At 36.5% G+C, this 12554-nt stretch overlaps 1 protein-coding gene across 1 annotated transcript in view; it reads right to left on the bottom strand.

The window, feature by feature from the left end:
* Positions 1-557: 557 nt before the first annotated feature.
* LOC105219012 (uncharacterized) overlaps positions 558-12554 on the bottom strand; it is a 57745-nt gene continuing 45748 nt past the window's right edge. The window contains exons 3-10 of the mRNA XM_011194938.3: positions 7752-7936; positions 4400-4536; positions 4089-4266; positions 3343-4016; positions 3087-3267; positions 2847-3012; positions 1832-2051; positions 558-1632 (exon numbers count right to left, since the gene is read on the bottom strand). Coding sequence (XP_011193240.1) covers positions 1209-1632; positions 1832-2051; positions 2847-3012; positions 3087-3267; positions 3343-4016; positions 4089-4266; positions 4400-4536; positions 7752-7936 — 2165 coding nt within the window. The 3' untranslated portion in view covers positions 558-1208. The remainder of the gene's footprint in view (positions 1633-1831; positions 2052-2846; positions 3013-3086; positions 3268-3342; positions 4017-4088; positions 4267-4399; positions 4537-7751; positions 7937-12554) is intronic.

Raw genomic sequence — 12554 nt, forward strand, 5'->3', positions numbered from 1 at the left:
CTTAAATCGATTCATTGACAAGCATTGAAGTGTTTCAAATTCGTTATTTGAATTTCAGCTTAAATAATAAAAGCTATCAAATGAATAATCAAAATTAACAAAAATAAGTGTGTAATAATATTAACAATAACAATAATCGAACCGATAGGCAACACAATATAATTAACTTGAATTTGAACAATGCAAATATAAATAATAACAACAACATTAACTAGGGGTTGATGACATAAAGTTTGAAAGCAAACATCCGCATAAAAAGTCTACACAAATAAATAAATCTGTTTACAAAAAACCATCGCAATTGTGTTGGAAAATGTTCAATTTTCAAAACTAAAGTGAAAAATGATTTTTCCACCAATTAAATGTATGTATGTATGTGTGTGTATATGTAAATAAATATGTAAATTCTGTCGAAAAATAATCATCTTAAGATAGCATAGCATAGCTTATTTACAAATAGTTATTTGGCAAACTACAAATATTTTATAATTGCTAACCTAATTAGAAATAATTCATTTCTAAAACATAGCAAGCCTTAAGTACAGTCCTAAGTAATGTATGTATGAGTTCGAGCAAACAAACAAAATTAATTGATAAACAATTCAGCTTTTAGAAAGCAACTCTAAGTATGTGTGTTTGTTTGTATGTACATATGTATATAAGCTTAAAATAAAATTACAATCAGTTGATATGTTACATGAGTAGATACTTATTGATGTCTGTATGTATGTATATATACAATGCAGCAATTGGCAGCCTATATTACATAGATAACTAAAAACCTAAAAGTTATAATTAAATTTGTCGCTCAACTCAAATGAGTGCCTCAATGCGGATAAGCGTTTTCAAAAGAGAAGAAAAAAAAAACAACAAAAATAGTAATAATAATAATTATGTCCCTAAAAAAAACTATACAATATTTACAAGAAATAAAAAAAAAAACTACATTTTGTGTTCGCTTACAATTAGGTATAACAAAAATCATAAAGAATTAACAGAAAAAAAAGAGAATTGTAAAAAAATCTCGGTTTGTAACTAAATTAGTTTACACACTATTCAATTGGATATATGTCGATAGAGATATATGTATATGCATATATGTATCTAGATATATGTAGGTGTGTGTGTGATAAGCTAGTTCAACTAGCAACTTAACAATTCCATTGACTTTTCTTTCTTTTTGGCGCTTAAATCTAACAAAGCACGGCTTAAAATATAGATTGTTGCTGATTTTGTTGTTGTTGTTGCTGTTGGTGTTGTAATTGTTGGCTCAGTTGAAACATGGGTTGTGGCGAAGTCCGTTGTTGTTGTTGCAATTGATTCAATCGCTGCATGTGCGCATTGCTTTGTTGCTGTTGGGCATGCTCCAACTGATAGCCACCGTTCAAGTGATTCTGATGAGCATGCGCCTGCTGGTGCTGCTGATGCTGCTGTTGTTGCGACTGCTGTGTTGTATGCTGCTGTTGCTGTGGCTGTGGCTGTGGTGTGGAGCTCAACGATGACAAGGAAGCTGTGCTGGAGCTCGGCCCAATGCCAACCAACATTTGCGATTTGGAGTTTCTCGTTAGCGGTTTGTGATTCTTAACGCCATCGGCGGAGTGTTGCCACTGCCAGCAAGCGCGACAGAAGTATCTGAGATTTAAAAAATAGTTAATAAATTAATTTTGTTTAAATAATTATAAATAATTATAGAAAAGCGCAATTAAATATTAATTTAAGTATAGTTAAAAAATTAAAATTTTTTTTTTGTTAAAAAATAAATTTTATTGAATCAATATTGAATAATATTTCTATTTTGTTTTGAGGTATGCCATCAGTAACTTCAACTCACCTAAAGCACGATAGTTCACGACAGAAATATGGTCCATGCTGCACACCACAAATGGAACAAAGCGAGTCTTCGAGATAAGGATCAACCTGCACTTTTTTGGTGAACTTAGAGGTGCGTATTTCGATGAACGCTGCCGAAACGGCCTTCATGTAGGAGCGATTGTTGTTGAAAGTAACACGTCCGGAACCAATGGGATACTTGTATTTGTCGGTGTCGATACCTTGAACGAAGTTAAATCGAATTAGTTGATTTTGAACATTTAAAATTAAGATCGTGAGAAATATATCTGAGGAAATTCATCCTATAAATATAAGTGTCGGAGTTCAGCATGATTGTCAGGTAGGTATGGCTCGATTCCGAAGTATCTAAGTACATTAATTTAATATTTTACAGAGTTACCAATGTTTTTGCTAGAGCTACCAGGGTTCCGAGATCTTCGTCCTCAATGGTCGGTAGTTTAAATCGCAAAATGTCTACTTTCATAAGAAGAGAGTAGATGATAACAGAGTGAGATCGATTATGGTCAATAAAGGCGAGATTTCAATGACAGCATAAAGCAAATAGAGCTTGCTCCTTGCTGAAAAAAGGAAGATTTCGTTATGTGGAAGAGGTTCAGTTAATATTTCTGAAGTTTCTTCATCAGATCGATCGCCGAAGATTATCTTAAACCATTTTTGTGGGGACAGATGTGGTTAATGTGAATTCTCCTAGTTGTTTGAGAAGTTTTTGTAAGTAAAGTAGTAAGAAAAGTCAGCTTCGGACGGAAACTGCTTTTTAATTATCTGAAGTTTAGGATACAGTCCTGAAAAATCGTTAATCGATAAATCGACTTTTCGATAATTGTGGTCAATATTTTCAACCCTAGTGAGAGAAAAGATTCTCAAAGTAGCTTCATGTCGTAGGCGTCTGACTAGAGAAGTGCTACAAATATTTTTTCTGGTTCTAAGTTCTTTACATTAAAGGACGTTGTTTTAAGATTTTTAGACTCCACCAAAAAAAAAGGAAATAACCCCACCTGCGTATAGCACACCATCGAAGAGGTCATCCATTATTTTAGCCAAACCCTCTGCAGTGAGCTTGCCATGCAATGCACCCACAAATACGGTTTTGGTTGGATCTAATTTCTGTGACGTAGACTTGACAAAGTTTGAATCGGCGATAATCCAAGGGATGACCTCAACCTGTAAAAAGAAGTAAATAAATAATTTAATACTAGCTTAATGAAGCCAAGCTTTTTAAACATTCGCCGACTTACATCCTTGGCTTTAATGCGTCGAGATGAAATCTTGAAGTAATAAATGCCACCACTCTGCGAATCATCGACTTGCAAAACACAAGCGGATAGCAAAGCCTTCACTTGTTTATCGGATTCAAAGATGATGTAGACATAGCCCTTCGGTTGCGCCGCTTGCTGCTCCTTGCCGGGCCATTCGACTCTGAAGAAACAATAAAGAAAACAGTAAAATTCCATGAGTTCCAACTAAGAGAAGAAGCTGTGAGTTAAACCCTACCTAATTTGTCCAAATGGTTTGAATATCTGTATCAGCGATTGTTCGCTTATGTCCCAGGGTATGCCGCCCAGAAACACTTTCGGTGAATAGTTCAACATGCGATGCGAACGCGGTGGCAACTGCCCGCTCCAAGTGCAAGTGGCATCGTAGAGCGCAGCCGAGCTGCGATAGAACTTCGCAACGCGGTCCAAATGCGCATCTGCGGCGGCGGCCGATTGCGGTTGTGCCTGTGGCTGCGGTAAGCCCTTGAACTGATTCATGCCATTGCTGTAGCCCTGTAGAAGGTGATTGAGCAGTGACACCTGTTGCGACTGCGCTTGCAGCAGCTTCAGGGTGTTGAATGCCTGCATATTCTGCAACTTCGACAATTCCAAATCGACCGCGGTAAGCGCGTCGAAGTTCTGCAATTGCTGCTCGTCGAAGAGATTTGTGGTAAAGCCAGACATACCGTTATTGGCATTCCCCAGATTTCCCAGAGAGGTAGTAGATGTTTGCTGCTGTTGCTGTTGTTGTCCGAATGGCAGCGACTGCTCGAAATGTAGTGATGATTGAAGCTGTTGTTGCTGCTGTGTTGACAGCTGTGAGAGTTGCTGTTGCGACAGCTGCGTTGACAATTGCTGCTGCTGTTGCAGTGACATTTGCGCGTCATTATTTTCCGCTACAGAGAGCAGGTTCTGTCGAAGTGAAAGTTAAAGGAAATAAGTATCAGATAAATAATATTTTTTTCTGAGTCGCCCCAAACTTACGATCATATCTATCAAATTATGCTCCACATTGGATTGATTGCTATTTTGACTCTCCGGCGAGTTGGAGCGACTATTCGAGAGGCAACCACCAATGCCGTTGCCAACAAAATTATTCTGATACATCAATGGTATCGAATCAACCGATAAACCATTGGCGCTCGATGAGTTGCTGCCATCGCTAGAATTTCAAATTACAAACAACAAAAACCAATAATTTTTGAATATTATTGCTCTTCAAATGCCGTTTTGAGCAATATCTCTATATAAAATGTGAAATTGTTTGGTTTAAAAAATTTAAAAGTGAGCTTTACCTGACTAAAGGTGAATTGAGAAAAGAGCGATTGTAAATAGTGGTGGGCGTACTTGGCGATAAAGGTGCAGAACAATCGAAGCTGATGTTTCTTTGAAATACCTTAAGTGGTGTGTTATTTTGTGCAACATTTTCAAACTAAAATCAAATTCGATCCCATTTCATTTAAAGAAAAAAAGTAGAAGAACATACAAACATGAAAAGGAAAATAAACAATAAATATGTTAAAAATTAAAAATCATACAAATACATAATAGTTAACAATAGTTGTTAGGAGAGTTTTTAGCGCAAAAAGGCAGAGACAAAAAAGTGGTTAATGCGTTATAAATATATATATTTCTTTTAAATATTTTTTATTTAAAATATTTTAAATTATCTACTATATTTCAAATATATCAGTAAGACGCAAACATACATATATATTTTAGTTCAGTTAGTTTCAACTTTGATAAAATTCGATTGTAATGAGATGTCTGTCACTCAAAATCTGCTATGTAGACTAATACATATAAGCTTATTTGAAGGGCACTCGAGGATATTGCAACATTTTAGATGTATTCCGGACAGAAAAAATCAAGTCATCTCGCTCAATGGTGCAATCAAAGGTACTAATAAAAGAGTGTACTACTTCGTTAGCCGTAGAACCTCAATATTTCTTCAGAAATTATTATGCAATGCCTTTCCTTATGCAATGCAAGAATCAATCCGAGCGGTTTCGTGGGTAAATAAGTTTAAAAAGCTTTCTGGTTTGCCTTCTAACCGTAGACGACTAACCATGTACGTAAATGCTTTTTTCTGATGTTTATATTGATGGATGGGAACTCAGTTCACCGATTTCTTCAAGTTTGAAAGTCAAAGATTTGACTCCACCACTTTTGAATTTTTTTAATAATTGTTGATAAAAAGACTGATCCCCAAATCTGAAACGACTGAGAAAAATGTATCTAAAGATGATGGCCATTAGAGTGGCCAACTAACAAAATTTCAAGTAATTTGTTGGATATAGATACTAGATCTAATGATTTGAAGTAACATGCACAAGGGTTTTATTATCACAGCGAAATCTATAGCCTAAAGGGTGTCAGGATAAAGTCTTTTGCGCGCAGAAATGGCTAATTTTGATGATATTTAGTTACAGAAACCTATCAGAATGATTCAAATATCGAAAAAAGTACATATTTTCAAACAGCTGATTGGTTCTTTACATAATTGTTTTCTCTATGCTACTACAGTAATATATTCTTATGTTGGACAATCATCATTCTGAAATTCACCTTTTGATAAGTCCTAATGAATTTTCAACGTTTCTTTAAGGATTTCTAAAAAAAATTTTTTTTTGCATTTTCGTTGGGTGTAATCTTAAAAATATTCTCTGAAAGTTGATCCGATAATTATTTTTCGAGTTATTCGACAAATAACAAAGAGCGTTCGGGCACTCTAAAACGATAGTGTGAAACTTTAAATGCGTTTTTGAACTGGTCACAATTGTAACTCGAAAACCGCTCAGTAGATTTTAATGAAATTTTTACAGCCTTTATAATACATAACAATTCTGGGCCTGATCGAAGTTTTTTATTATTTATATTTTTTAAGACCAATTTCAGTTAATTTTTTTCCCGAAAACCAAGAAAAAAATTTCCTGAGGCCGCCATTTTGTTAATTTTTGAAAAAAAAAAACAAGTAAGGAAAGACGAAGTTCGGGTGCAACCGAACATTTTATACTCTCGCAATTTATTTAGAGATTTACCTATATTTTCGGTGAAAAATTACCCTTAGGCACTGAGTTCTTGATGTTTGATATCAGGGGCCTTGAAAAGTCATGGTTCGATTTTGACAATTTTTCCACAAGTGATGTCATAGCTCAAATACAGTATTTGTGCAAAGTTTTATTTCGCTATCTTTATCGGTGCCTTCTGTATACATTATAAAGTGAACGAATCAGAAGGATTCAAAATTGAGTTATATGGGAAGTAGGCGTAGTTGTGAATTGATTTCGCCCATATTCCACCAGTGTCATCAGGGTGCCAAGAAAATATTATATACCGAATTTCATTGAAATCGGTGGAGTAGTTCTTGAGATATGGTTTTTGACCCATAAGTGGGCGACGCCACACCCATTTTCCATTTTGTAAAAAAATCTCAATGCACCTTCCTTCTGCCATTTCTTATGTGAAATTTAGTGTTTCTGACGTTTTTCGTTAGTGAGTTAACTCACTTTTAGTAATTTTCAACCTAACCTTTGTATGGGAGGTGGGCGTGGTTATTATTCGATTTCTTTCATTTTTTGTATAAGGAAATGGCTAAAATAAACGACTGCAGAAAGTTTGGTTTATATAGCTTTATTGGTTTGCGAGTTTTATACAAAAAACCTATTTGGGGGCGGGGTCACATCCACTTTTCCAAAAAAATTACATTCAAATGTGCCCCTCCCCAATGCGATCCTATGTTCCAAATTTTATTTTCATAACTTTATTTATGGCTTAGTTATAGCTCTTTATGTGTTTTTGGTTATCGCCATTTTTGGGCGTGCCAGTGGTCTGATTCCGCCCATCTTCGAAGTTTCATTAAGATATCTCAATTTTTACTCAAGTTACAGCTTCCACGGACGGACAGACGGACGGACGGACAGACAGACATCCGGATTTGAACTTTACTCGTCACCCTGATCACTTTGGTATATATAACCCTATATCTAACTCGTTTAGTTTTAGGACTTACAAACAACCATTACGTGGACAAAACTATAATACTCTCTTAGCAACTTTTGTTGCGAGAGTATAAAAACAAAACAGCTTCGATCAGGCTCAGGATTACCTATTTATAAAACAAAAATTTCTTATCCGTTTGATTTTAGATGAATCTCCAAGGACTTATGATTGTCTTCTTCATGTTGTTCGTTAAACCGAGTACTTACAAATACCCAATGTTCGTTATTTAAGGTACTCAATGTAATAAATTTGCTTGTTCGTTATAAGCGGTTTTCGTTAAAACGAATATTCGTTATTTCGGAAAACTACTATACTTATACTAAATAATGTTTGAGTGACAGTCTTATAGCAATTTTTTTAACAATAACTAACAATAAACTTACAAGCGTGTTTAATTAAATTATACAATATTAAGCCATCTAAGCAGCAAAATTGAGTGCATATTGCCTTAACTAAGTATGTTTTATATGCATGTAATACCGCAGTGCAGTGCAAATGGGTGCATTTAACACACTACTGTGCAAAATCGCAAAAACAAAAACAATTAGCTGCAAACATTATTACGGTTATTTAGTTGCAGAGGTTAGCCGATGCCAAGTGGGGCAAAGCTTTTAACTTCCGATAATTCGCAATAAAAATACTCACCTGAAAGATATCAAAAGAATTCGCTGACATGGTGCCGGGCGAGGCAGACGATTGCGATGAGCTCGGTGTTAATGGCGTGTAGGCGGCCATCGAAGTAGACAGCGTGTCCCCGTTGGTGCCCAACAGCAGCGGATTTGTGGTCGATTTGCCAAAGCCAAGAAAATCATTAATGGCAATCGGCGGTTCTGTTGGAGAGATAGGCGAAGCGAAATAAAGAGGTTACTATAGAGTTTAAAGTAAATAGATATATTTATGCATATATGTAAGTGTGTGTGTATGAAATTTGTTTGATTTTACGATTTTTGCTGCCGAAAATGCGGAGTAGCTGGAGGACTGTGTAGTGTCATATGCAGAGTTCTGCGTTTGCCTACTTTATATTTCTGATTATAATGAGCGGATAAGGCTCTGATCTAATTGGTTGGCAAGCTGTGAACTGCCACTCACATAAACAACATGTTAATGTATATTGATACAGGGTGTTACAATTAGTAAAATTATTTATTAAACTGTACAACAAAGTTTATATATATATCGGTCTGCATATCATGAATTTTTTGATAGTGTTTAAAGAAATTTTCTGTATATACAGTTGAACTTCTCTAACTGGAATCACCATAGACCACTTCCAAAAAAACTTCGAGTTAGAGAGTCTTCCGAGTTATGGAATGCAATTTTAATGAAATTTTACTTCTATTGCCAATTCAAGTGTTCGAGTTATGGAGAACTTCGAATTATAGACGTTCGAACAAAAATTATATTAACAAGTAAGGAAAGGCTAAGTTCGGATGCAACCGAACATTTTGTACACTCGCAATTTATTGATATATTTTTATTAAGATAACACACAATTTGACCCAATTTGAAATTCCTATAATTAGGTATATGAGAGCTAGGGGAAGTTATGACACGATTTTAACCATTTCTGGTACAGAGACACACTATTAGAAGAAAAATATTTCCTCTAAATTAAATTACGATCTCTGAGAGATTTACCGAAATTTTCGGTGAAAAATTACCATGGGGCACTGAATTCTTCATATTCGATATTCGGGGCTTTAAAAAGTTATAGTCCGATTTCGACAATTTTTTCACAAGTGATGCCACAGATCATATATAGTATTTGTGTAAAGTTTTATTCAGCGATCTTCATTGGTTCCTTATGTATATATTATAAAGTGAAAAAATAAGGTGGAATTCAAAATTGAGTTACATGGGAAGTTGTCGTGGTTGTGAACCGATTTCATCCATTTTCCACACATGTCATCAGGGTGTCAATAAAATATTATATACCGAATTTCATTGAAATCTGTCGAGTAGTTCCTGAGATATGGTTTTTGACCCATAAGTGGGCAATGCCACGCCCATTTTCCAATTTGTAAAAAGATCTGAGTGCAGCTTCCTTCTGCAATTTCTTTGTAAAAATTAGTGTTTCTGAAGTTTTTCGTTAATGAGTTAACCCACTTTTAGTAATTTTCTGCCTAACCTTTGTATGGGAGGTGGGCGTGGTTGTTATCCGATTTCAACTATTTTCATGGTGTGTGGTGGGGTACGTAAGAGAACCGACTGCAGAAAGTTTGGTTTATATATCTTTATTGAGTTTGCGAGATATATACAAATAACCGATTTGGAGGCGCCTTCCTGGTGCTATCCTTTGTTCCAAATTTTACTTCTATAACTTTATTTATGGATTAGTTATGACACTTTATGTGTTTTCGGCTTTCGCCATTTTGTGGGCGTGGCAGTGGTCCGATTTTGTCCAAAGCAACCGTCTCACGATCACAAGGAACATGTGTTCCAAGTTTCATCAAGATATCTCAATTTTTACTCAAGTTACGGACCGACAGACAGACATTCGGATTTTGACTCGTCTCGTCACCCTTATCATTTTGATATATATATATAACCCTATATCTAACTCGTTTAGTTTTATGACTTACAAACAACCGTTATGTGAACAAAACTATAACACTCTCTTAGCAACTTTCTCTTTTAAAATACTTTACGGCCTTCATATTATATAATTAGCGGAATTATTGAATTTTCAATTCCACCCGAACTTGGTCATTCCTTACTTGTATGTATGGAATAGATAACCGGATTTATTTCCACTTGCGTAAATAAATTTTTTCTTTAAAAATATAAAATTTGACAATTTTTTAATTTCCATCATAAAACTCCTACACAGACACCCTTTATTCAACTACTATATGTAGTGCAGTAAATGCAACACTGTATAAAATTCGTTAAACTTGGCGACAACAGAACAGAAGTCAATTGGTTCTAGGCGTATCATACGAGTACTTGTGGACAGCATTGAAGAAGTCCCCCAGAAACAACAAAAACAACATTGTTACAAACATATCTACAATTGTTTGTATTATTATACATACTTGCACTCGAAGGCAAGGCAATAATAATGCCTGTTAATGCAATGAAATATGCCCACAATAAATCAAATTTATCTGTAGTAATTTTTATTTCTGCAACTATTAGTATTACTATTACTGTTGTGGCATGCAACCCATTTAGTGCGTTGTTTAGTTGTTGGCCGACGCCAACACTGCCGCATGCCACAATGTGACCAGCTGCACACACACACACACACCCGATGGTATTTCGCATTCATAAGCATGTTTTCATAATATTAGTGCGACTTTGCCGCCATTTTGCCTTTGACATTCTGCGCTTCCTTTGCCTGCGCTTTTATTATTTTCTTTTAAACTTTTCAAGTATAAAGCAAATATAATAAATTAAAAGCATGTACGTGTGCGTGTGTGTGTGTGCAGTGTCTTTTCCGCCTTCGGTGCACCACACAATTCGGTTCGAAGGCGAATGTTATTTTATGCCAATAGGCTCAAGCAGCGTATACTTGGCGTTCGTTCAGCATAAATACTAGCCAAATAAACTATTTCTTCGAACTCCACATATACACAAGGCGCACAAACACATACAGCCATTGAAACCATTGAAGTATATGCAAATATAATTAACTGCCTATATGAATATGCATAGATTTTGAAGTATCTTCCGAGTATGTATGTATGTATTTATTGTCGGTCAACACGCATCCAACGCTGTCACAATGTTCAATTGCCAAAATCGCTGTGGAATTGGTGTTGGTAGTGGTCTACTTCGGTTTTGGTTTTGAATGAGTAAATCAATATTTATTTAAATATTTTCTACTAAGTTATAAATGTTCTTTGGAATACTTGAGTTCACTTATTTATTTGGAAATATTTTTCTTGTGCTCTAAAGCGACTCGTGAGCGGAAGGATATGCATGTGTGTGATTTCCTGTTATGTGTGACAAAATTGTGACGGCATAGTTCTAGATAATTCCCCAATATTTTATTGATAGAGTGACATTCGGAGATGTCGATCCCCTCAACCATTAGAGGTTATCTTGGAACTCGAAAATCAATAGCAATTTAACAAAATATAACTGAAGTGTGGGTAATAGTATATGGCTCCGCGAGGGAGCAAAGAGCCACAATGAGATTCCTCCATATCAACTTTTATGGGCCTTCGATATTTCGATGTCCAAATTTCTTCTTCAGGTCAGAGCGGGTCCACGCTCATAGTAGAGCGGTGATATTAGCCTTGAGCTCGATGACTTAGCGCTCCTGGTTGGTAAAGGATTGCCAGTCCTTGCTATCAGTTGCATCGGATCACTTCGCATTAATACTTGTTTGAGTGCCTGACCAAAGCGCACTCACAGGAAACTGCAAAGGTTGATGAGATTGCTAGGCTAGGCACTTCAGCCTCAGATACAGTGGAATGGGAACAAGTAGGAGCACTACTATCCTCTTGGAACTTGCTTCTGGATGAATGGGTCTCAGCTGAACTGAGCAGGCGCTGGACAGTCGCTAGTACCTGTTCTGTCGCTAGATCATTCTGGCCCAAAGTTAATCGCAAGAGGTCAGGGGAACTCTTCGCCCTTAACAAGTCCAAGGCAGAACCTGCTTGGAAGAGGATGAGGTAGAATCTTCCCAGCATTTCCTTTTGGAATGCGCCGCCTTTGCACGATATCGGCAAAAAATCCTTGGATCTCATTTTTTTTGGCACCCTCGCGAATTAGCGGATATAGAAGTAAAAAATCCTCCGCAAATTTTTGGTAGGTTCTAGGTGCTTTGTCGATTCTTAAATTTAAGTAAGGCGGTTGAATTTTATGGCATCACAAAGAACTGTTCTTAAAAGTCTAAAGGGGGTTTTAAAGGAACGGCCTTCGTACCTAACCTAATCTAGAGCGGGTCGGCCTTTTCTTCGGCTACCTTGGGGATTCCAGTCGATAGCGTTCCGGGTGATTGTATCTGGATCTCGTCTCAGAACATACCCGTGCCAGCTCAATTTTATTTTGAGAATTTCGGTCCACAGGGGTGTTTGGTTTGTACGTGACCATAAGTTCGTGTTAGAGACGGTGACGTGCCAGAAAATGCGGCAAATGTTGCAAAAGCATCGGTTTGGGAAAATGCCAAAAACCCGTAGCAATAGATCAAATGACCCTCACTTATTGACAAAGCTCTTAGATCCACTAAGGTGACTAATATTGATTCCAGACAATTTGCTAGTTTCGCCGAAGGTATGCATGTCGAAATGTGACTAACCTCAGTGGAGGAGGAAGTGCCTAGATCATTCCATCTCGTCTATCATACAACTTTGACAACTTGCGTCCGGAAAAAATATTTCTGCAGTCCTGTGATTGCTAAGAACAATCTGTTCGAGGTACCTCTTACATTCCCATACGGCCCAGAAAGACATCGTATCCCTATATATGCTGGTTGTTGCTGAGCCGAATATCCAGAGC

The sequence above is a fragment of the Zeugodacus cucurbitae genome, chromosome 2 (genome assembly GCF_028554725.1).
Source record: "Zeugodacus cucurbitae isolate PBARC_wt_2022May chromosome 2, idZeuCucr1.2, whole genome shotgun sequence".
NCBI classification, from domain to species: domain Eukaryota; kingdom Metazoa; phylum Arthropoda; class Insecta; order Diptera; family Tephritidae; genus Zeugodacus; species Zeugodacus cucurbitae.